This window comes from Heterocephalus glaber, unplaced genomic scaffold (assembly GCF_053883595.1).
Source record: "Heterocephalus glaber isolate CG9 unplaced genomic scaffold, H.glaber_assembly_v1.0 deba00001606, whole genome shotgun sequence".
In the NCBI taxonomy this organism is placed as follows: domain Eukaryota; kingdom Metazoa; phylum Chordata; class Mammalia; order Rodentia; family Bathyergidae; genus Heterocephalus; species Heterocephalus glaber.
Window position 1 is genome coordinate 39,404,957 of NW_028258377.1, and position 25,447 is coordinate 39,430,403.

At 46.5% G+C, this 25,447-nt stretch overlaps 1 protein-coding gene across 10 annotated transcripts in view; it reads left to right on the plus strand.

Moving 5' to 3' along the window:
* Acsl6 (acyl-CoA synthetase long chain family member 6) overlaps nt 1-25,447 on the plus strand; it is a 51,299-nt gene that overhangs the window by 24,132 nt on the left and 1,720 nt on the right. For 5 of the 10 annotated variants that reach the window (XM_004836631.4, XM_021241639.2, XM_004836632.4 and 2 more), the window contains 11 exons: nt 3,951-4,024; nt 5,490-5,657; nt 7,022-7,156; nt 7,507-7,641; nt 8,714-8,809; nt 9,998-10,070; nt 12,585-12,673; nt 13,382-13,498; nt 17,784-17,927; nt 18,897-18,998; nt 19,847-19,918. In XM_004836631.4, coding sequence (XP_004836688.1) covers nt 3,951-4,024; nt 5,490-5,657; nt 7,022-7,156; nt 7,507-7,641; nt 8,714-8,809; nt 9,998-10,070; nt 12,585-12,673; nt 13,382-13,498; nt 17,784-17,927; nt 18,897-18,998; nt 19,847-19,918 — 1,205 coding nt within the window. Of the gene's footprint in view, nt 1-3,950; nt 4,025-5,489; nt 5,658-5,713; nt 5,792-7,021; nt 7,157-7,506; nt 7,642-8,713; nt 8,810-9,997; nt 10,071-12,584; nt 12,674-13,381; nt 13,499-17,783; nt 17,928-18,896; nt 18,999-19,846; nt 19,919-25,447 lie in introns of all 10 variants that reach the window. The other 5 variants (XM_004836634.4, XM_087194572.1, XM_087194573.1 and 2 more) reach the window with 2 other exon arrangements.

Sequence of the window (25,447 nt, forward strand, 5' to 3'; positions counted from 1 at the left end):
GCCTGGCATACTCCTGGATTTCCTGGGCTTTGGGCTAAGCCTGTGCTGTGCCTCGTATTCATCCTCCTGTCAGCGCATTCACCACGTGTGTCCTCAGTGCCACGGCCCCGCTACGGAAAAGTTTCCTTTTCGTGCCGACCACTGGCTCTCGGCCACATCAAGGGCCACATCATTCTTTCCGTGGGGACAGATGGCAAATATGATCTGAATCTGATCTTTGGCCCTTGGTTCTGGAGGAACCATTCTAGGAAGATTTCCATCTGGCATGTGATGGGAACCTCAGCAGAAGGCTGCTAGCACACAGCAGAGCTGTGGAGCCGCTGCTCAGTCCAGGAAGGCCAGAGAGGGTGAGAGACTGTGCTTTGTACAGTGATGGCTGGTGGGTGGATATGTGGCTGCTTGTTCTTTTAAAAATAACTGAACTGAATCTTACTCCTCCCTTCCAAAAGACAGATTTGTAGGTATAATGCAGCCTATTGGGAAAGTGAGTCCCTTGAATGATAATTAAGATATTGTAGCCTTAGTTCATATACATTCTCTTTCCAGAGAGGAAAAGGACGGTGGTCTTACAAAATACACTCTCCTCACTCTTTTTCTAATTGATATTCATTCATTCCTCCAGCTTCTTTTTCTTTTTCTTTTTTTTGAGCACCCGCTGTGTGTCAGACCTACTAACACCACGGGGGCTGAGGAGCTCACAGCCCATACGGTCAGGTACAGTCCAGGGTCGGCATCCCACGCTGCACAGGGTGCCTAGGCATGGAGACATCGAACAGCAGGACCCAAGGACTCCCACAGGAAGTCACCTCAGCAGGCTCCTAAAGGAGCCATAGCTGGAGGACATGAAGGGGAAGGATGTTCCCAGCAGAGGGAGCAGCGTGCACAGAGGATCCGTGGCAAGACAGAAAACACCGCTGCGACACTGGGGTGCTGGGTGCCAGCAGACTCTCGCTGAGTTATATAAGAAAAGGAGAGAACTTGGAAGCCTTTCCCTATCACATGCGAAAGAAATATGGCCAGAGGCTAATCTCGCACCTCCCGGCTGGGCCTTGAAGTCTGCTCCCAGGACTTACTGTCAGCACTCACTTCTTCATCCTTTGGAGCCACAAAGTCAGACAGATGACTGGAGGAGAAGTTAGAATTGTGTTCATATCTGAAAGACATTTGTTTCTAAGCTTTCTGCGTCATGTTGGGGAGGAAAGGGGCTTATCTGAGCAGAAGCGAGTAACTTGTAAGTGTGTGAGTCTGGACTGGGTACAAGCTTTGGAAATTTTTCATCAGTGAAGAAAACTTTCTGTTTAGGTTCTCGGAAACTTCCACCCTGAGGTTATCTCCGACTTGCAGCTCCCCAGTTTCTCAGAACTACAGCTCGGAAGCATGGGACTCTGTTTTGTGACCCGTTTGATTCTATACCTAATATTTTGAGAGTGTTCTTAGAAACTTCCAAAACCTCAGAATTCACTGGTAGAAATTACTAGGTGATAAAATATTGTGTGGGTAGCAGCACTGTAGGATTTTTATCTGAGAGACAACTCAGAGAAGTTTCTTAACATGGATGGGGCTACGTTTGAAGAAAGGAGCTGGAATGAAAGACAAGTGGAGGTGAAACAGATCTTATGATCTGTGTTTTCTTCGCAAAAGGAAGATATTTTAACAACTGTCTTTTAAAATCATGTAACCTCCTGTGTCCTCAGAGTCACCTCCGTGGTTGACAAAATGGGCTAAAGTGCTGTGTGTCTCTTGAATTTAAAAGATGGAACTGTGACCGATGCTTTTGTGTCTGTCAAATGGGTCACCAGCAAGCTGAGCAAGCCGGTCTCACGGGATATAATTAGGAAAGCAACTTTATTTTTATCTGCATCTGTTCCTATAAACTTGCTCAGTGAGAGTGGTTCTTTCTCTGCTCCCAGATGAAAACGTAGGCGTGGCGTGCCTTTTCTGGTCACTCTTAAGTAATGAAAAGTCCCATGGCCTTTGCAAGTCACAAACAGAATCTTAATTTGTAATCACAATAGGAGTCCGAATTGGGAGCCGGTGCGTTTCATTGAGGCCCCTCCCGCAGAGGCGTGGTAGGAAGACCCGGCCCCTTTCCCCTCCTCCTTCCTGCTGTTTCTCCTCTCCCCACCCTGCTAGTGGAGGCTTCTGCGCTCTCACTCGTGGTGAAGAGTGGGTGGAGAAGAAGTGAGGAGGATATAGAAATCGGGATATGGTTTTGGGCAAATGTTTCAAACTTGCCCTTTTTTTTGATGGGTGCCTTTCTGAGTTGTTCTACTGCGGGCAGGGCCCTGGCTTGGGCCATCTGCTCCCTCCTCCGTGTATACCTGACTGCCTCCCTGATTTTGTGGAGACTCCTTCTAATCCCCATCGCCACCACCGTGCCCGCAAACCGATGCTCCTCCCACAGACGCCGTGGCCAGTCCCTGGGGTTCGTCGGTGGTGGTTGTTTTTACCACTAGTTTCTACCAATAGTTTCTTCCACTTTCTCACTGGTTCCCAGCAGCATGGGCCACACTTGGGCTCCTCAGGTGACCCTGTTAGGCTCTTGAGTTAGTGGATTATAGGTTGGGCTGGGAGAGAGGACCTTTGCTTCCTCCCCTTTGGATGGGCTATAGGAATCAGCATAGCTCTCTCCGAAGAAAGAAATCCTCTTCACTTACTTACTCTCCGTCTGCCTCTATCTCTGTCTGTCTCTCTCTTCCTCCCTTTTCCCCTTTTCTCTCTCTGTCTCTCTGTCTTTGCGTTTCTGCCTCTCTCTCTCTCTCTCTCTCTCTGAGGCGAAATTCACATAGCATGAAACTAACCATTTTAATCTGTTTATTTATTTTTAGTTTTTTGAGACAGATTCTTGGTATGTAGTGCAGGCTGACCTTGAACTCACTATGTAGCCCAGGCTGGCCTTGAACTTGAAATGATCCTCCTGCCTCAGCCTCTTGAGTGCTAGGATCACAGGTGTACGCCACCACGCCTGGCTAAACTGAGTATTTATGCAATACTAGCTTAGTCTCTACTCACTCAGCCCTTTTATTCTTTCCTCTGGTTAAGGGCTGCAAAGTTAACATACTGAGTTATTCGATATTTCCTGGTAAATTCTTCATGTGGCCTTGCCCCATGCTTTTGGAGTTCCACAGCAATTGCACCTGCTACCTCAGTGGACACATCTAGTTTAACATCTTTTGTACATGGATTCTGCCCAGACCTATAGCAGTTCTCCGAGACGGGTTTTATTAACCCTGATCTAAAGGTAAGGGAACTCGGAGAGGAGAAATGGTTTACAGATGCCCAGGCCTTGAGCCCTGTTAGATCTGTCCAGCAGCAGCTCCAAGGTTGTGTCCCCCAGACGTGAGCAGGCGGCAGCGTTGGCCTCGCTCTACAGCCTGCTGCGCCCTGGCCTCCAGCGTCATCCTCACAGCCTCTGGCCTCCTCACGCTTCCTGACGACCAGGCCTCAGGAGCACTCCTAAAAGGTCTCCTTAAAGCAAGCAAGAACATGAGTGTCCTGACTGAGCTGTGAGCAGACAGGAGGGGCTGCCCTACCCGGGGAAGCTTTCCAGGCACCAGGTGTGGCAAGAGAGATTTCTGCCACAGGCAGACGGTGGCCTGCACGAGAGCCGCCCTGAGCACTGGGTGTCGGTGTCCGTGAGGGGACTGGCGGCCCTGAGGGAGGTGAAGTGTAAAGTGCCACATGTGCAAAGCCCTGCAGGCCTTGGGGCACCCGCCTGGGCAGCCATGTCACTTCCATCCTGTCCCAAATTGCTGGGAATCTTGCAGTGGGCTCTGAGGGTCTCTGACAGAGAGGAGGTTCGTGATACAGCACAAATCTGCCTCAGACCCTGAAGGCGGTCGCACACAAAGGCCAGAGGCCTGGGTGGACAGCCTGGCATCGGGGAATGCCAGTGTGTTCTCAAGGAGCGATCCCGGGCTCCCAACTAATCCCCCTTCTTCTGTTTTCAGGGAACCCCAAAGGTGCGATGCTCACCCATGGGAACGTGGTGGCTGATTTCTCAGGCTTTCTGAAAGTGACAGAGGTGAATAAAGTCAACTTACTACACGGGTGTCTCCTGAGGACAGCATCAAGCCTCAGAGGGTTTTGTTTTTAATTTGGGTTTTTCTGTTCCTGATAAAATTTGCCATTCATAGGCAGGAATTTCTATTCTCAATAGAGCAATCCCACTTTTATAGCTACTTGTAACTCCAAACACTGAAATGATCCATACCTCACAGACATTCGATTGATTTCTAAGAGTGCTAAGATTTCCAGAAAAAAAGCATGTAAACCTATTTTTTCATTTTCAACTTCAAAAATTGAGATACCTGTGCTTGTATGTATGTGTACCTTTATTTAGAAAGTAACCCTTAATAACTTGTTCTTCAAGTAGGTCAGGGTTTAATTCAGTCATTTTGTGTTTAAGGACTACTAGAGTCTGAGAAACAACGGCAACTGCTAATTTATAAGGCTGTACTTAAAGGTAAATGTAAAATTTTAAAAAAAAAGCTTGATATCTTGGCCTGACAAAAGCATGTTAGTGTCTTATAACCTGCTAAGAAAGGAGGACCCCTCCCGTGTGTGGTGAGTATGTTCTGCAGTTTCCTTCAGGAGAAAGGAATGTACCTTTTCGAAGCAGTGAGGCTTTTTGTGGAGAACCTTTCTCCGCATGCATGCTAGGTGAAATCATGGAGCATCTGCCCCCACAAACCCTTCCACACTTGGGCAGAAAACTTGGAGGGATGGTTGGTGGCTGAGCCCAGGTTAGGGCCCGTGAGCCATTCCCCAGGGTTGGTCCAGACTGGCCAAAGGGGCAGGCAGGAGAGCGAAGGCCTCTGTGATAAAGGCTGAGAGCAGGGAAGTCCTGCCAAGGGGAGCTCCCTGGTGCAGCCCCCACCTGGCCAGAGCAGTGCCTGTCCCTGTGAGTCCTGCTTGTGAGGCGGCTGGGCACCTCTCACTTTTCCGTGAGGCCTGATTCCAGGCCGTGGACTGTGAGACCAGCGCCAGCCTCCTGTCTGGACTTGGCCCTGTTCCCTTCTCTGTTCCAGGTTCACGCCTCAGCCTCAGTTGACACAGGCCTAGGGCTCTTTGGGCTCCCTTCTCTGTGAGGAGGACTAGAAAATGCTGACGGGCCAAGACTCTCTCTCTTGGGTGGCCTAGGGAGGCTGGGGAGTGGGGCCTGGGGCAGATCTTACAGTGGGGGAGGAGGGAGGAGGCCAGCCTGGCACTGACTGACTGCCAACGTGGCGTAGGCCCTCCCACGCAGAGATTTCTGTGGAGCCTGACTGCCAGTTCATGTGTGCTTCACTTGGCTCTTTGCTTCTGCAGATAACCTAGACCCACAGGCGCTGTGCCCTAACACTCCACTTCCTATGCTGCCCTGTCTCTCCTCTCCCCTTCGGCACCTTTTCTCCCTCTCCCTCGTTTTTCTCACTCCCTCATCTCACCTCTCTTTCCATCCTCATCTCTCCCGTGCCCCTTGCCCCTCTTCCTGTTCGCCCCTTCAGGACCATTTTCTCTTTGTTGTTTTAAGACTCTCTTGTTGTCTTCCTGTCAGTGTTTCTTCCCTTTCTGTCTCCCATGCCCGTCACCTGCAGAAAGTGATCTTTCCGAGACAGGACGATGTGCTCATCTCCTTCCTGCCTCTGGCTCACATGTTTGAGAGAGTGATCCAGGTAAGACACCCACCCCACTGACTGGGACTTGCCTGGGCTCCTCTGTTTTCTTGCAGAGTCAGTGGGCTCCCACTTGTGCGGATGTGCACTTTTCCTATTTGCCTTTAGCACACATGTTTGAGCGAATGGTGCAGGTAAGGCCCTGGCATCAGGGAGGCATCATCTGTGCCTGGAACCCATGACCCTAGCAGGGTGTCACTTGTCACTGGTAGTATGGAGTAGGACCAAAGTGCCCTATCCCTAGAAGGTACCACAGGGGCCAGAGGGGTCTGGGGGCCTTGCACAGGCCACCTGCCCCTTGTGGAAGCCTTGCTCCAAGAGGACCCCAGGGCCTGCCCTGTTCTGCCCTTGAACACAGCCCAGCTGGTGGCATCTGCTCTGAGAGCATCGCGGCTCTGCAGAGGTGCATTACTGCGAGCTCTGCATGTGGCCAGCAGTCCAGACTCCTAAAAAGGGAACACAGCAGTAAAGCCTAGAAGCACTGCCGTGGCCCCTAGGCTGCAGGTGGGGCTGCTGTGAGAGCTCCGAGTCAGGCCGCGCGGGGCTGTGAGGAGAGTGAGGGTGAATCGTGTGACTGGCAGCCAAGGGTTCTTCACACGTGTCCCTCCCGGGAGCTGCCTGCCGATGGACTGTGAAAGACGTCTTTTCAGCCTCCCCCATTTTGCCTGAGGGGCGTGCTTCCCCGGATTAGATTACGATTACAGTACCTACCGTCCCTGACAATCTTGTCTGTGGGCCTGGGCGAGTCACTTTCGCTCTCCGAGCTTTGCTTTCCTCACCTGGGAAAGGGAGATTAGGAAGACTGCCTCCTTCATGGGGTTGCATGAGCGCTGCGTAAGAGCACACATAAAGCCCCTGGTGGGCTCCCAGTCCCACTAGCAACCAGCCGGGCTCCTCCTCAGCCCCTACCAGACAGCACCCACAGCCAACTATCGCAGCAGCTGCAGTGCCCATGGGACGGCACGTCCTTGCACAACGGCAGAGATGTCCCTGGACAATCCAGACTCTCTGGGACCTGCAGCAGACCCACTTATGGGGTGTGGCACAAATCGGAGACCTGAGTTCCCAGGGAGGCCCATCTCCAGGGTTCGGAAGTTGGTATGAGGGGCAGGCACCACTGAGAATGGGTACTTGGGGTCTCCCGAAAGGTCAGCACTCCTCCTGCTTCTCCCTGTGTCTGAGTGGGGACTTAGTGTGAAGGCCAGGGTTGGGGGTCCTCACCCAGATAGCATTCTTCAGGGTCTCATGGCAGCAGCCAGAGCTGGGTTGGGACCATGGATGCCCTCCGCAGAGTGCAGAACTTTGGACAGCTCCGAACTGGAGCCAGGAATGACCACCTTAAGGGCTTCCTCCTTTCCTTCCAGTCTGTCGTCTACTGCCACGGAGGGCGAGTTGGCTTCTTCCAAGGAGACATCCGCCTCCTCTCAGATGACATGAAGGCTCTGCGCCCTACCATCTTCCCTGTGGTCCCACGACTGCTGAACCGGATGTATGACAAGGTGAGCCCAGCAGGAAGTCTGTAGCCAGGCCGAGGGGCTGCATATCTGGAGCATCAGGCAGGCTTTCCACACTTCCATCCTGAAAGTGGCCTCCTCTCTAAGATTCCCTCTCTCTCACTCTTCCTTCTGTTTTCTTCCTATTTTCCAAACCCAGTTTGGGGAAAACTTTTTCAGGAACTTTTATACAGTGTGCCTAGACCTTTTTAGTGTTAACCTTCAGTTAGATATTACACATTCAGTGATCTGAATGCATATCTTCTCTGCTTGCTAGTGGAGGCCTTTGTCCTGGGGACATTTCCAGATTAGAGACATTCAGGCCCTGATAGCTTTTTCCGCCTTGTGTTCCTCAGATCTTCAGCCAAGCAGACACTCCACTAAAGCGTTGGCTCCTGGAGTTTGCGGCAAAGCGCAAGCAGGCCGAGGTCCACAGTGGAATCATCAGGAATAATAGTATCTGGGATGAACTCTTCTTTAATAAGATCCAGGTAAGGAAATTAAGGAGTGGTCATTAAGCAACACCCGTGACCAGTGGGTGACCTCATAGGGGAACTAAAGTTTGTTCCAGTGGCCTGTAATCTTGTGAATTAATAGCGCTTATGTTCATTAAATCAAACCTTAAGGTACTATAGAGTCTTGAAGCCGTCGTTTTTCTTATTATATGTGCTGCCGAAGCGAGCACCAGCCGTTGTTTTTCTTATTTCTGGAGACATGTTCTACTCACCAAAAGGCAACCAGCAAGGAGGACCTGGGAAAGCAGACCCCTGACCACAGGCATCAGAGTAGCTTTGTTCTTGGGTGCTCAGGCCTTTTGGTCCTTGGATGGCTCGGCCTGAACGTTCTGTTTCCCTCCCCTGTAACCCTGGCCACAGTGACTTCCCCACAGCACCAGGTTGTAGCCACATGGCCAGGGATCTTCTTTTCCTCTCGTTTCCTGTCCCTTCAGCCCCTCCCAAGCAGGCCAAGTCAGAAGACTCACTGCTGTATCTCCACCAAACTCGCCAGTCTCTGCATTACCCAAGGAATCTGTAGTTAATTAGTAGCATTGCATTTTTCTTGCTACTATATTTTTAGCTCTGAACATTAATATTTAAACTCTGGGCTCAACTTACAGAAACAAAGTGTTTCAAGTATCCTTTGTCCTCTGCAGTACATAGTAAATACAGCATGGTATTGATTTAGACATAAAAAAAAGGCAGTGCCATTAGAGTGGAAGTTGGAAAAAAGTGTCCTAAGTAATTGCTCTGGATGCTTGTGAATGATGAGAGAGACAGCAGCTGTTTTGAGAAAGGAGAACCGATATTATAGAGTGCTGTGTGGGCTAATGCCATGGTACTTTTCTCGGAAGGCATAAAGGAGCTGGTTATATTGTGGGTAAATGGCAGAGCTCGTCAGGTTTAGCAGTCGGAGGGGAAAGGACTTCCTCAGCTCATGGCTGCCTCTCTGATCTGAACCCGAGCATCCAGGTCTGGTCCAGTTGTTGAATGTTGACCGCAGATGAGGCTGAGATGGGCCAGACACCGTCTTGGTCACCACAGAAACTCTCCTCTCTTCTCCCAGGCCAGTCTCGGTGGGCATGTGCGAATGATTGTTACTGGAGCAGCCCCTGCATCACCAACAGTCCTCGGATTCCTCCGGGCAGCTCTGGGGTGCCAGGTATTGTCATGTGTGACCTTGTCTGGGGACAGTAGGGCATGTATTAAGCAGGAAAGCTGTTAAACCCTCCACTGTGTAGAGAAAAATCCCAGGGGCAAGATTTTCATGGGATAAAAGATCCTGCTTCCAAGGGTAAAAAGAATCCCAGAGCCGCTGAAAGCCAGGATGGCCTTGCTGCCTGCTGGAAAGCCTGCGTGTGGCCAGGAAAGGTAGTGCAAACCTACAGTCCCAGCATTCTGGGAGGCTGAGGCAAGAACAAGTTTGGGAGGGGAATGAGAAGTAAAAAACATCAAGATTGGATAGGTATATGGACCAATTTCCCACAATGAATGTATTTATTGTGTATGTCAAACACATACTAATAAAAAAGAGAAGGAAAAAAAGAAAAGAGCATGCGCCCGGTCACAGTTAGTGACTCTGTTCCAAAATAATCAAAAAAGAGCTGGAGGTGTAGCTCAGCATGGAGGCCCTGGGTTCATTCTCAGTGCCCCAGACGCACACACACAGCCTAGGTGTGTGCACTTTGGGAAATTCTTTTACCTGGGCTCTTGAAAGTTTTTAACAAAGGGGAAAGGGATTAGGTAAACTGTAGAAATCCTTAATGTGCTGGAGAATCCATACCACCCCTATACATTCTCTAGCCTGCAAAATATCTCCCAACTCAGAACCAGGAGCACAAGGTAGAGCGTGAAACCCCATTGGATTGTTCCAAGTAAAGTAAACAGTTCTGTGGCATAATTGTGTATGCTTTAAGTTTTATACTTTAGAAGCCATGAACTTCTTGCACTGTCCTCTTATTCCACACTGCCATGGCTTGACCAGTCCTAAAGGCTGACTCTCCTAAATTCATGCCAACAGGAGGGCCTCTGGAGGGGAGTGTCTTATAAAGACAAAATTAAGTATGTAGTAGATTTTAAACTGCTTATCATTACTACATATTATTCACATGAAAAAGCCAGTGGTTGAAAACAGCTCAGAAATCTTTATCCCAAAGTACGCAACCTTATCTGCTAAGTGTCTAGGTAAAAATATAACTTGTACCCGGCAGACATGGCTGTGCTGTCTGTGCTCAGCTTCCCCTGGAGCTCTCTACCTCCAGAGCACCACCCTTCCCATGTCCTCCAGGGAACAGCCAGAGTCAGTGGGCGGGTGTGTGCCTACAGTGTGGTTTCCATGTTTTGCTTGAAGGTTTATGAAGGTTACGGCCAAACTGAGTGTACAGCCGGATGCACCTTCACTACCCCTGGAGACTGGACATCAGGTAGGATGGGCTAGAGATGTGGGAATGACACAGAGCTACTCTGAGTCAAAACAGCAAGCTCTAAAACTCCTTCCTAGAAAGTGAATTTTCATGAGCACTTGGGAAAAAAGCAAAAGAAATAGAAGGAAAAAGTTAATAATGATTATGTCTGGGTTGTGATAGTATGGATCTGCTGGGTTTTTTGGTATAAATTTTTGTATTTTCCCGTTTTTTATAGACAAGTAGAAGTTACACACACACTCACAAGATACAATTCCAGGTAGAAAATGCTCAGAATATGAGCACATTGGATTTTATAGACTCTAGATACCATCCTACTGGAGACCTCTGCAGTAGGTTCCAGTCTCCTGCCCAGTGTACAACGCAGGGCTGAAGAAAGACTCAAAGACAGAATTAAAGAAGTAGGGAGCCAGGATGGCCAGTGCTGAGCAACCAGCAAAGGCCCTGGATAGTCCATCCATTGATTTTTATTGGTAATCAAATTGGGGTAAAGGGGAACTAGGTGTGAGGATGTGCAGTAGTGCAGTTGCTCTGGATACTAATGGAGGCAGGGCTTGTAAAGGAAAAAGGAAGAGAATAGATAAAATATAGGGTTGTCATGAGAACCTTGTCCGTCTAGTTAAGAAGGTTGTAGTCATGGGAATGGAATTTGGGTGTGAGTTACCCTGACCATGGCTGCTGCGTTATCTTGTAATAGCCCCACAGCTTCCAGGCCACTTCTCTGGTGTTGCCGTGGCTGTCAGCAGGAAGGTCAGGGTAACCTGTGCACTATCGCAGCACCTGTGAGGTGCTTCTGTGAATCCCGTAAGCTTCAGTCAGACTCACTTCTTAACATGAGCCATTTGCGGGGTTAACTCTTCATAGGCTGCACTGCTTACAGCCTGCTTTGGGCATAACCAGTAGGACGGTCCCCTAACCAACCTTGCTTAGAGTTGTTTTAGAACTATTTATGAGAATCAAAGCAGATTGAATTGAATATGACTTGTAAAGGAGGAGCAGCTTCCTAGCAACCAAAAAACTGCTTCTTAAAGGGACATTTCAGGAGCCCTTTGGGGGCTGTGGCCTCCTGTGATATTGATATCTAATATTTAGAAGCCAGTGGCAGCTTCAGAGAGAAGCTTCTTCCATCCATGTGCTTATTCTCAGGGGTTCATCCTTCAGGTCAGGGGAATCCTTCAGGGCTGGAGTGGGTAGCCCATGGACTGCCCATCATCACAGTTAGTCCAGATACTGGAAGAGTCTGAAAGACACTCGGCAAAAGAATCCTTCAGAGTTCTGATCTCCTCTGTGAGCCTGTGACCACTCTTTGTGCTTAAGTTTGCTCAGCCTAAAACTGGGAAATTTGGGCTGGTGAGCGCACACACAAAAAAAATGTGCTCATAAGTGCAACACTATTTTCAGATGCCTAGAGATAGTAGAAACATGATATGTGGACACTAAATTGAAATCATATTTGGCCAAGCCAGGTATGGCAGCTTTTTAATATAAATTCTCTCTCTTTAAACTCCATATGGATAAAGGCTGTTTTGTGTGTATACCCTCTGATCACTCTGCCTCTGGCAGATCTCCTTCAAGAACCATCTTTGAAGGTCCTGGCTCACTAATTTTTATTTTTTCTCTTTTGCTACCGGTATATTGACCAATCATTGTAATGTATCTACTTCCTTTTGGTTCTTTCCTTATTCTTTTTATGGCATCCTCCACATTTTCCTGTGTAAAACGATTGAATTTTTAAACAGAACCCAAAGTGTCACAGCCTTGTCTTGTCATATACAGTACCTAGCTCATTTTTCTTTCAGGACCTTGGCCAGCACCTGGCTAAAAATCCTTCCGTTTACCAGTGAATTAGGTAACAATCACAATGACTAGAGAATGACTTAGATATAATATTGTTGTTGGAGTATATAAGTCTAAGAAAATCTGCAGTCTTATTTTTGGGGAGCAAGTAACTTCAACTTAGTTTTCTGTTTCTTTGTTACTCAAAGTGTAGTGTGTAGACCAGTAGTATCAGCATCAGCATGGTGCCTATAAGAAATGTAAAATCTCATGCCTCATCCTAGACCTACTGAATCAGCAACCACAATTCAATAAGATGTCTAGGTCATTCTGATGCACATTAATCAATAGTCTGTTGATGAGAGGAAAACAAACTGTAATTCGATAGTGGGGAAGATGTTTTCATGTGGGCCCTATTGTAAAACTGCCCACATGGTTGGTATGGATGTAAGGCTCCATCTCACCCAGGGTCCCTGTGCATGTTGATGCTGGGCCAGGTGCGCCTGACTTGCTCATTTACAATCGAATGTAAGCAAAGGCGAGGCAGAGGTTGGCCTTTGCTTCGTCCAGAAATTTGTTTTCCCACTCGAGCTTGCCTGGGGCAAATGCCTGTCTTGAGCTCTGTTGCTGTCCATCTATAATTCCCCGATTTACTCACTTGGGGGCTTTCCAGGGTGTGGAGCTTTTCCGGTACTGAAACTAATCTGAACACTGACAAGTGCTGTCTTGGTCTCCTAGGTCACGTAGGAGCGCCTCTGCCCTGCAACCATATCAAGCTGGTCGATGTGGAAGAACTAAACTATTGGACCCGCAAGGGAGAGGGAGAGGTAAACCTAAAGATTTAGCTATTCATGTCTGTGGATGCTACATGTAGTGACTAAAAACAAAGAAACAAAATCGTGGGAGGTATTTTTATTTTCACCTTTCGTATAAAATCATTTAAAATGACTGATTAATTTGATTCAACTAACACCAAATGCTTGGACTAAGTCTAAATGAAGATTTTAAATTTCCAAACTTAAAAAAAAAATCCTTGTTTTTTCCTAACTGTAGCAAGGCTTACTGCTGTATCATCTTCCCAAAGAAACATGGCCACGTGCAGATAGGCCAGATGGGGTGGGCTGAGCTGCCTATACTTGCTCATTCCTCCTCTGTGGGTGGAAAGCTGACTGCCTAGTAAAGAAGCAGGGGACTCAAGCTTCTCTGTAGAGTCAGCCACCCATCAGTGTCTGTGATAAGACCCCATCACATGTCACAAAGCACCACGTGGCCAAGGACAGAGACCTCCTGAGGAAGAAGAGATGGCACAGGAGATACTTGCCTAGGAGGATACTGCTTGAGAGAAGGCAGGAGACAGTTGGAAAGGCAGATACAGCTGGAAGCTATTCCTTGTCTTCTTATTTCCTTTGCCACAATTTCCATGGTGGCTCTCCTGATGGATAGTGTCTCTTCATCTCCGTATGCCTGGTGACGGCCTCCCATCACTGCATTGCTTGCACTGTGAATGAGAGAAGCCATGGTGTTTGTCCCCACAGATTTGTGTGAGGGGGCCAAATGTGTTCAAAGGCTACTTAAACGACCAGGAGAGGACAAAAGAAGCCCTGGACAGTGATGGCTGGCTTCATACTGGAGACATCGGGAAGTGGCTGCCGGTATGTATGTTTGGACTCATGGAGCTTCAGATATTTTGGTGATGGGAACATAGGTGATTGAGGCAGGAGTCTGCTCCGTATCTTGCCTGACAGTTATTCATTCAAGAGCCCTGTGGGTATCATCGGGAGGTTCATGCTTACCTGGCCCCAGAGCATCCTCCTCTCTCTCCACCTGATGAAGGTGATGGAAAACTGGTGTGGGAAGGTCTAGCTGATGTGTCCGTGCTCTCTTGCTGTGGCCAAATACCTGAAAATTTCAATTTAAAGGAAGAAATGTTTATTTTGGCTTGAAGTTTCAGAGGCCTCCATGCATGGTCAGCTGGCTCCATTGTTTCTGCACCTGGGGTGGAATGGTGTGGTGGAGGAAAGCTCCTCACCTCGTGGAAGCCCGGAAACAGGGAAAGGGAGACAGCCCATGCTGGCAGGATTCCTCCTCCTGCTTTTGTTCCATGCAGACGCCCTGTTTATTGGACGGTACCACTCATATTTGGGGTGGGCCCTCCCCCACATGCCAAGCATCTCTGGAAACACCAAGAAGATACTTTGCTAATTAATTTCCCAGCTATTTCTCAATCCAATCAAATTGACAGTCAACATTAACCATTATAGCTGGGGCCGTGGAAATCAACCCCCTTTTCTTAATGGTTTCCAGAAAGAGCTCTGGTGTTATGTAGAGTCTGATGGTGAAGCAGAAGGAAACATCTATCTCTGGGAGAGCTGGGAAGGGCACGCGTGCTGGGCCCCAGCCGAGACGGCACTGAGCAGGGGAAAAGCTTGGAGCTGGTTAGGAGGATCCCTTAGTCCATTTTGCTTAAAACTGTGAGCAAAGCCCATTCCTCTGTCGGGCTTCACGCTGATGCCCTGTGGGATAATGGAGGAAGCTGTCGTACCACTTGGCTGTGGCCCCCGACTTTTGGCTCAAACCAGTTAGCCTCGATCTCTCACTTTTAAAACAGGCTTATACAGTTGTTCACCTCTACAGTTGTTTTTGTGAGAGACAAGACTATACCTGCAAAGCACTTAACACAGCGCTGGCACATGAGAGACACTCACATGAATGCTTTGCTCGGAAAAATGGGTCTGGCACTGACCCCAGAGCCTTTGGCTGGTGCAGCCCAACCGGGGGCCTCTTCTGTGTCTCTGGGAATTGCTGAGGTTCGGTTGGACATTTTGGAGCACTGAGTTTAGCAGGTGCGAGTTTGCCCCGCCTGGATCTGTGTGCTTCCGTACGGAAATGTCATGGATTCTGCTCAGGGAAGACACACGTCTTTGGCAGCTCCCGGCCCAGTAGGATCGCCACGCGCAGAGGCGCCCTGACCTGGGGAGGGGCAGAGGAGGACCTCCTGGACCTAAATGTCAGGATGGTCAGGTTCCAAGGGGAAAGGAGACAGTGGGACGGACACTTGGGCCACGTACCAGCATGTGCTGAGTAGAGATACTAGGAGTATAAAGCGAGCAATTCTAACTGTAGCCCACAAGTGTAGAGAAGAGATGCTGGAGAAGACAGAGGGTCCTGAAGACCTGCAGAGGACAGATTGTCCCATCAGTAAAGAAGCCTGGCCCTCAGGGCCTCTCATTTGTATAAAGCCCTCCACTTCATTTTGTATTACTTTTTTCTTATAAAAGGCCCTCAAAATTATAAAAGCTTGAAGCCTCACAAAACTCTAGATCTGCTAGGCACAATAGCAGATGCCTGTCATCTCAGCTACTTAGGAGGCTGAGGCCGGAGGGTCTCAAGTTTGAGCCCAGCCTGGGCAACTTGAGACCTCCTCTCAAAAGAAAATTTTTAAAAAGGGCAAAGAACTGCAAGTTGAACCCCAGTCTGGGCAACTTAGCGAGACCCTCCCTCAAAATAAAAAGTAAAGAAGGGTTAAGGATGCATCACATTTTTGTTTCATTCTATGTTGGTATAAATTCATCGGTTTCTCTACTAAGAACTCGTTTTTAAATGTGGTTTGTTATCGTAACACTTTTTTGGTTGGGGGGGGGTACCGGGGATCGAACTCGGGACCTTGCGCTTGCAAGGCAGGCACTGGAAACACTGAGCTAAATCCCCGGCTATTGTAACACTTTCAACAATGAAACTATACTTGATCAGTTCCAAACTACATACTGTATGAAGCTTGTCTTCTGAGGGGTTTCTTATTTTTATGTGGAATTTCATATTTTGTAGTGTCCTATAAATAAAGATTAAATTCTACCCTTCAAAAAAGCAGCCCAGACTTCAATCTCTAGTGCAGCATAAGGAAAGGAAAAAAGAGCTGGAGATGTAGCCCAGTGGTAGAGCACCCAGATTTGCTGCTAGTGGGTGACCTGGAATAAAGCCACCTCCCACGGAGGGTGTTGTGAGAAACAAGTGCAGCACTCATGGGAAGAGTCTGGTGTGATCACACACGAGCCTTGGCTCGCAGCTAGATGGCCTCGCGGTCAGCTTTTAAAGTTATAATTTTAGAAGAATTGTTGGATTTCAATTAAAATTGTTATGACTATTGAAGTAAATATTAATTTTCTCTCTAAATTTCTCATGTAAGGCAAATCATGAATTCCTGGCCTGAGTTCAACTTAACCATCATAGGATGTTTTTCATATTTTTCCTACAACGTGTTTTCAGTCTTTCCATTTATACTCATAAATGAGATTGATCTTGTAATTTTCCTTTTATATAGAACTCTGTTACGATTTTGGTGTCAACTTACTGAATGACTTTTTTTTTTTTAACCACGAGAAAGTATTGCTGGGCATGGTTGCACACATCTGTAATCCCAGCACCCTGAGAGCCCAAGGCAGGAAAATCTCAAGTTTAGCCCAGCCCGAGCCACTTAGTGACTTAGCAAGACCCTAAAATAAGGAGCTCAAAATAAAAAATAAAAAAGGGCTGGGGATGCAGCTCAGTGCAAGGGCTTGAGGTTCAATCTGTAGTCCCTACCCACCTCCCCGCAAAGTTTGAATAATGCATTCTTGTAATTTAGGTAGAAATTGTCTATAAAGATATTTGTGCTTTGAAACATTACTATTATTTTATAGTGTAAAGTAGATTGATGAAAAGGCATAGTCTTCTAATCCAGGAAGACCCGGGTTCAAATCCTGATTTCCCTACTTCCTAGCTTGAGGCTTTGGAGGAGTTAACCAGCCCCTCTAACCTCCTTTTCCTCATCTGTGAAACGCTGACTACACCTCGCTCATAGGGCACAGTGAGGACTGAAGCAGCGAGCACAGGGCAAGTGCCTGATGCCGGCCCCGGGTTTGGAGCAGAACAAGGCCTGCTTATTTTTCCCTGCTGGAGAGATCGATGTGGCTTGGGGGAGCACAGGTGGAACGCGACAGAGTGCATGCAGAAGCCTGGTCAGGATGTGGTCTGGATGGGAGAAGGTGGACAAGGGAGGGGCTGAGTGAGAACGGGTGAGCCTGACTGCTGGAGCTCCGGGGAGGCAGGCAGCGAGGGGCACCCGGGTCTGCGTGATGGCAGGCATTGTGGGCCTGAGGGTGGTGGTGAGCATTGCGTAGGGCCTGCTGCAGCCTGGTTGTGGAGTCATCCTGAGAGAGGGTAGTGAGGGCCTGGGAGACAGAGCACTTAGACCCACGTGGGAGTAGACGACGAGGAGGTGACTGCTGATTCCCAAATGGTGCCTGGCCAGAGGGGAGAAAAGGCCACACTCGAGGATCGAGCCCAAGGCCCGGGCCCTCCTGTTGGCCTCAGAAGCTCGAAAGGTTAAGGGGGTCACGGAGGTGAGCAGGAGTCCTGGAGGCCCATGGCCCACTGCCTCACCGCCTGAGGGGGAGACCTGCCTACTGCAGAGATCCTGGGAGGGCCAGGGCTCCTGGTGCCCTGTGGTTGTCTCGTGTATGTCTGGGCCCCTCCGGATCTGTGCTGTGTGCCAGAGCCCCGGGGGGCTGCTCTTAGGGGTTGGGCCATAGCAGGGGCAGGAGACACAAATGAGGCTATGAACGAACCTGGAACCTGCAGAGGCCGGAGAGCTGGAGTGAGGGTCTGGGGAAGGGGAGCCCTGACCCTGCTGTGGGGGTGAGGGCCAGGGCGGTGGGAAGGTGCAGGGAATGCCAACCTCTTAGAGGAGGGGTCAGGGCCCAGCAGAGCTTGGATGTCGTCAACCTGCAGTGCATGGTGGCTTCCTCCAGTTCGAGGCAGCTCTGTCAGCACAGACGGCGGTCGTTCGGAGGGGCAGCGTGGGACAGCGGTGTTGGGGTGGGAAGGACGGGGGCCTGAGAAGGGAGGGCCTTGGGCTTGCGAGTGCCATCTTCTGAGTAAGTTGCTTGTCCACCTCCACAGGAAGGAACTCTTAAAATCATCGACCGGAAGAAGCACATATTTAAACTCGCTCAGGGAGAGTATGTTGCACCCGAAAAGATTGAGAACATCTACATCCGGAGTGAGCCAGTGGCGCAAATCTATGTCCATGGGGACAGCTTAAAGGTGAGGCCGCATGCCAGCCTCCCCCACACACTGTCCTGCTGAAAAATCTGATTAAACGTTCCTCCGAGTGGTTCCTGGGATTCAGCTAAATATTTCAAACTGGGAGAGAAAATTCCTTTCTAAGGAGAAGTCTTTTTTTTTTTTTTTTTTTCTAAAGGAAAAATCTTAGTTACTTACAATTTTTGTAAATTGCAGTTAGGGCAAGTAAGTTGCTTGCAATCGTAATAATAAACATTCTCACCGCATTTAGCTTATGTTCCACTTACTTCCAAAATGCCAAAGTAAGATGCTAGAGCAAAATTCAGGATTTCTACTGTTTTTATTTTTCAAACGTGCGAATAAACTTTATAGATAAATTGATACAGTATTACAAATGATGGTATTGATGACGATATAGCTTACTAGGATTAGATGTATGAGATGTATACACATTTTTTGGTCTATATTTCATTTAGATTGAAGTCAGGAAGATCACAAATATGTATCAAAGGTATCAAATATATTCTATGCTACCATTGCATTTATATGATTAAATACGAAATTATTTTTTGACAAAAATGTTGTAATTTTAAAAAGAGTTCTTCATGAATGAGGATTTATTAATGGGCAATTTCAAAATGGTGTTTAGTTCATAGGATTTGGATCATTTAATTAGCATCCTAAAGATGGCAGATTTAAGAGTGGCATAAGAATCAGAGGCACACATCAATCTAATTTTACTGATTCCTGAGATGTCCTTAGATGTAACCCCCCAAAGTAAGGGGGATATGTCAGGAAATGAATAGCCAAGACAGTGTGATACCTTGGTGGAAATGTTTCCTAACATATGAACAAATGTTTCATAAGCATATACTTATTTTTAGAAAAGTCCAGAGTCTGAGAATACCAAGAGTTTATTTTCAATGCTAGACCGCAAGCAAGCACTTTAAAAGCTTCTGTCCTGACTGCTGTCCTTGCTGGTTATTGCAGGCCTATTTGGTGGGGATTGTAGTGCCTGACCCTGAAGTCATGCCCTCCTGGGCCCAGAAGAGAGGAATTGAGGGGACGTATGCAGACATGTGTGGAAATAAGGTCAGCATCTCGGGCTGTTTGCTAAGAGGTTGTTAAAATTATGATACCACAAAATAAGAGGACAGAAAAGCTGTTAGACCAGTGACATTTGAACACATAGGGAATTTCTGATATTACTTTATATGCAATGAAAGTCCTAAACCAGAAATGTGTCTTTTAGTTGTTGTTGAAGAAATTTATGATTCTTCTTGGAAATTTGATAAACTGTTGAATTTTAGAGCCAGGAGGCATTGCAGAAAGTTTATCCAGCCCTGTTGTCTTACAGCTGAAGGAGGGCAGTGGGTGGGGGGAGGGTTGCCCACGGCCACGTAACTACTCCCAGCAGGCCAGATGCGCGCAGGCTTCCTGACTCGCTGGTCGTGCTTCTTCCAAATGGGAAGTAGACTGTGTGTCTCCAGGGCAGCGAGTTTACAGAGATAGTAAGGGGGTTGAACAGTAACAATTCCTCCTGCCCAGAGCTCTGCCATTCGCTGGAGGTTGCTGTTCTCTGATGCAGCATCAGCCCTGCAAGTCTCAGTGTCTGTTTCTCTACAGCAGCCGCAGTCCTCACTCTCCCGCTGGACCCTGGGCTCATCTGGGGGGTGGGGGGGTGGCAGGACTCGCCAGGCTGCTTTGAAGGATGAGTGGTCCTCTGAGCCTGCTCACAGCTGCTCCTCTGGCCACGAGGGGCCCTCACTTGACTGATTGGGCTGCCACCAGGAATCCCCAGCCCCGTGAGAGGAGGGTTTTGGGGAACACATCTGCGCAATCACCATTTATGTGCACTTTATTCAAAATGTGCTGTTTCCACTACTTCCATTTTGAAGTGTGTTCTTGTCTTTTGATTTTCCTTCTGTGGTTTAATTCAGGACCTGAAGAAAGCCATTTTAGAAGATTTGGTGAGGTTAGGAAAAGAAAGCGGACTTCATTCTTTTGAGCAGGTAACTACTATCTCCCCTATACCCGTTACAGCCCTTTAGTTATGATGAAGATTAACTCATGGCGACAGTGACCTAGATTCTTTGCCCTTTCCGGTGTGGCCGGCCAGCAGGCTGTGTACTAATGGACCCCTGAAGGCCTGTCTCAGACTGACTGCGGCAGCCTGCCTTCTGAGTTAAAATAGGTCACTGGACAAATGAGACTGCGTGTTGTCCTTCTAATCCCAGAGGTCTGTAAGGCTGAAATATTACCCTCATGTCACTATGAGGTCATGTGGATCTGCTCTGACTCCCAAGGTGCCTGCGACACTGCGGACCAGAGTCCTGTCTTATTTTTAACTTTATGGGAACTGTCTTCTGGCTACATGGGGCATCGGAAAGGTTGCATTCCTCCCTCAGGGTGGTGATCTGTCGGCCCACCGTGCCTTCTGTAAGAGATAGAAACAAAGAATGTGCAAGGGAGAGGACAGGCCATCCTGTAAGACAGTCAGTCTTTACGGGGCTGGGCTTCTTAACTGCAACTGAATGTGTGAGCATACTTGCTCCTACTTACGTATTTACATGCACCTTCTTTACTCAAAAGGTCAGAGAAAATTTCTCCAAGCAGAAAAATAGTAATACACTGATTTAAAACTTTTTTGTTCTTAAAGCATTTGTTTTTCATAAAATGAACACTTCAAAAGAATTATTTTTCACAAAATTTTGTTTCCCCAAATACTGTGTGAGAGGTCTACATGGTCTGTGAGAATTTTTAAATTTTGTTTGTTCATTTAATGATAACCTAAGAATATTTAAAAATTGATTTCAAATATGAAATTCTTGTGATTTTTAAAATTTGCAATTTAAAACCATTTCCATGAGTTGAGATTTTAATGTCTTAACTTCAAACTGAGGAAATCTAAACATAGTTTCAGTATCTAAGCGTATTGTTTTTCTTTTGAAATAGTTGTTTACATTAACCCAGTTTGAGAAATACTGCCTAACAGTCATCTCAAAGTATATTTTAAATTTTAGGGAAATAGAAGCCTGGGTAGACACATCTTTCCTTTAAAAAAAATTATGAAATCTAAGGCACAATAGTTCTTTAAATTTACAGACTTGCGAGAACTGATTTCGTTGTCCTTCCTTAGCGGGGAGTTGTGTGACTGGGTCATACGTGGCCGTGGAGTCTGGAGGCCACAGGGTTTGAAGGGCAGGCTGTGAGGCTGTGTGCGGATTGGGAAGGGGATTTAGCTCAGTGGTTCCGGCGCCTGCCTCGCAGGAGCAAGGTCCTGAGTTCGATCCCTGGTACAAAATAAATAAATAAATAAATAAATAAATAAATAAATAATGGCAGGCTGTGTGCGGATTGGGAATGCACCCTCTGGCGTCCCAGCACATTCGTAAGGCCTGCGCGCCCTCTGCTGGTGAGAGATTGCGTGATCTGCAGCAGGGTGTGTAGAGAAGGTAGCGTCCAGATTCTTAAAGTTGTGCTTAACAGGAACCTTCGGTTAGGTTTTTAGTGTTAACCATTGCTTTTGTAGGTGACGTTTTTGACTTTCCACATGCCTTAAGCAGAGTTTCTGCTTTACTAATCTGTTCTCACTGTGGTAACCTCAAGTACTGGGAAGTCATGTGGTAACCCGAGGTCTTTAGTTTTTATTGCTGAGGTTGTCACCTCTTGATTTTCTGTTCTCATTCCCCTCTTTGTTGTTCTGAGGCATCCTCCCCACCCGAGCTAAACACGGGGCAGCAGACACCAGGCTTCATGCCTCAGTGGGTTGTGCTCACAGCTGTGAGCTACGCCTAACAAAAATTGCTTCACTCGGTCCAGAATCCATCATCGGCTTGTTCTGTCCTTCCTCAAAGGAAATGATCAGTTAAGGCTTAACTCTAAACATACACACACAAATAAAAACTCCAGTGTTTAAATAATCCATTAAAAGCTTTAGAAATTCAGACTTTCTATGCTGGGTTGACTTGCATTAAACTTTCAATTAGAAAAACAATTGAGCGCTCACTTAGGCACCACATATACTAAAATTAGAAAAACAATTGATGTTCTATAATATAGTCTCTGGAAACATACAATTCCTAGAATTAGACCAACCATTATTAATTTATAGAGGAATTTGGGAGGTATATTTTAATGAATGATTAGGAAGCATGTAAAATAATTATATCAATAGTATAGGTAGGTGGCTAGGAAGTATTTGAGCATATTTAACTATGATTTAATAATTCTTTGATTTTTAGATGCATTATTGAATTGCATAGGCAATACAAAATGAACTTTTACACTTTGCCACTGCTAAAAACAAAAATAAAAACAACAAAAAAGTGATCTTTTCATAATCATTTAATTTTTTATCTCTTCTGTCCTAAATTATTTACTGTTTATTATCTAAGTGCAACATTGTCTTAAAGTGTTTCATTGAGTAATACCTTTGAAAAACTTGTTTCTTCAAAATATGGAAAATTCATGATTTTCTGCATTGACATAAATGAGTATGTTGAGGTATTTTCTTCCAAACCTGTATTTAAATGTTATAGTACCGCAGAAAACACGTTAAAGCCCTATACGATCTTTCGTTGACAAGAGTATAATTTCAAGAAAATAACCTAGCATTTCTTTCCTTCTTTCTTCAACAAAAACTATATTTACTAAAAATTGGAAAGCCAGTTTCATGATGTACTGGGGATAAATGGAGAATGAGGATTCTCATATCTTACCTTTTTTTTTTTTTTTTTAACAGAATCATGATTAGTTTGGTTTTATGAGAAAATACGTATTCATTATAGAAAAGGAAAATGTCTTTTATTGTTGATTCACTTCTGGAAAAAAATAGGGGTGGGGCCCAGGGTTAGGGACAGTATTAGTTAAACAACTGGCTCATTTTTTCCCATTTGCTGACTGGACGTTGGGTCACTCAGGCAGACTGTATAGGTATTTTAGGTAGCGTGTGAGTGGGCCCGGGGTTGTAGGTTACACTACAGCAGGGACTAGTAGCAACGCTGTTCACCGAGGGCCCCGAATGGGAACTGAGTTCGGGCTGCTTGCTTGACCTTCTCCAAGGCTGCTTTTGATGATCCAGTCTTTTCTCAGGCGGAAGGATTTTGTGGAAAGCCATAGGGAGCTGCAGATGTCTCACTGAAGTCCTTTAGATTTGCTGCAAGTAGCTGGTTTGGAAGATATTCAAAATTTACCTGTGGCATAGTCTTTCTTCCTAAGATCATGTTTTCTGTTACACCCTATTTATTGTCTAAATGGCATTATGTAGTTCTCCTATGAAAGTCATCTTCCTTGTACCATATTTGTTGTAGCTTCTGGCTATCACTGTGGTATTTTCAAAGGATTTTATCCTAAGTCCTTGTACTGAACATAGACTCTTGTCCCAGTTACACAGTGTTCTCCATGTGCTGTTAGGAATGTAGACAACCCAGGCTGCAGAGGCACTGTGGAAATTATATCTAAGCATTGGCATCTTCTTTGTAAAGTCGTGTTAGTAGTTTCATATGAAAAAGAAGGTGGATGGATGGGTTGCAGTTAACAAAAGTCTTTATGTGGTGCTGTTTCTACCAGAAGAGAATTTACGTTTTAATTTTTTTTTTTTTTTTTGGTACCAGGGATCAAACTTGGGACCTTGTGCTTGCGAGGCAGGTGGTGGCACCGAGCTAAATCACCGGCTCTTTACCTCTTAAATTAAGGGTATTAGCACTGTCAGTTTTTCAGTATTTCATTTTGACTAAGTGTATGAGTTATTACTGCATTAGATCACCAAAGCTAGGATTAAATATGATTTAGATTGTGCTAATATTTTCTTTAAACTAATGAATTTTGTCACCTAGTGATGATTTCCAAGCTTTTAAAAATAGAAAAGCTGAGCAGTGCCGATCTTCTTGCCTGAGGTGAGCTAAGCCCCTCCTGGCCTCTCGGCTCGCTCTTCTCCCCAACCCTCCCCTCCCCTGCCATGGTGACCCTCCACCCCCCTCTGTCTGTGTCACGCCCTTAATGGTGACTTCTGTAGGTTTCCTCCTCCTCAGTCCACTGGCACTTCTCCCTGGGATCTGTTTCTATGAATTTCTGGTGTCCTAGGGTGATTTATGGTTGATAACCACAAATTAGGGAAGGAGCATATTCCATAGCGTCCAGCCCTGTTCATGACCAAATCCTTCTTTGACTAGCAAGCACAGTGAGTTTTCAAACAAAGTACTTCTTGCAAGAACTTTAATTTTGAAATACTTCATAATACCCCCTCTTTAGCCCAGAGCCTTAAGTAATCATTTATTCAAAGTGGGTATCTTGGGGCCGGTGATTTAGCTCATTGGTTTCATTGCCTGCTGCACAAGCGCAAGGACCAGAGTTTGATCCCCGGTACCAAAAAGAAAAAAAAAAAAACGAAAAAAAAAAGTGGGTATCTGAGTAGAAATCTTTTTAAGAAAGTTGAGACAGCTACCCACAATAGTGGCTACAGTTTTAGCACAAAGTTTGCACTCCCTCTACCCCAAATCTCTTAAAATGTTGTTCTGATAGAAATATGCTACTCTAAAGCAAAAGTGAGTCCTTCATCTGGACACATTTCTTAGTGACAAAGATGAATCTGATGTATTAATGCTGTTGGAAAACTTTCACATGCTTTAATTACAAATATGAATTAAAATGTCAGAATCTGTTAGAATTTTTCTTAAAAGCTTTCTAAAAAGTTAGAAGTCTAGCTATGTTAGGGGTTTTCTTGATATATTGGATTTTTGATCTGCAAAGTCAGCGAGTGTAGTAGTGAGCTTCCGGGGCAAGGAACTCTGTCGTCTTCAAATACCCACTGGCCTGAACAGAAGCCTGTTAGCATCGGATTGTGTGAAAACATCACTGACATGTGGATGGCATGAACAGTTCTCCTAGGACAGTGACATCTGACATAGTGAGTCCTGGCTTCTGGCTTCTGGATTACACAGTCTGATTCCTTTCTGCTCTTCAAGCCATTCCCTGTCTCAAGCCCAGGCTGTAGCTCTGTGCTCTAGACTAACGCATCCAGTGCCCAAAGTTTACTTTCTAGTTCAGTTTCTTAGTGCATAAAAATTGTGTAAAGAGTCATGTCTAAAATTCTAGCTAGGTGTATTATTCTTATATAATCTGGCCAATCACTTTAGCCCATTTGTTTCTCTCTCCCTCCATCTCTCTCTCTCTCTCTCTCTCTCTCTCTCTCTCTCTCTCTCTCTCTCTCTCATTTGCTTGATTGCTAGGGACTGAATCCAGGGCCTTCACGCTGAGCTACATGCCCAGCCAATTTTTAATCTTTTAATTTTTGAGACAGGGTTATTGCTGAGGACCAGGTTTAAACCTGCAATCCTCCTCCATGAGCCTCCCAGAGTGCTGGTTACTGTATCCTCTGCTTCAGCCTGTACATGTGGTGTCCCAGATACATTTTGGTACATACTGCCTGTTCCTGAGCACCCTCCTCTCCTCAGGTCGTATATCAGCCACTCCCCCCTCCCTCTTGATTTCTTCATCTGGCTAAAGCCCATTTATCCTTCAGAGTTCAGCTCAGGCATCCT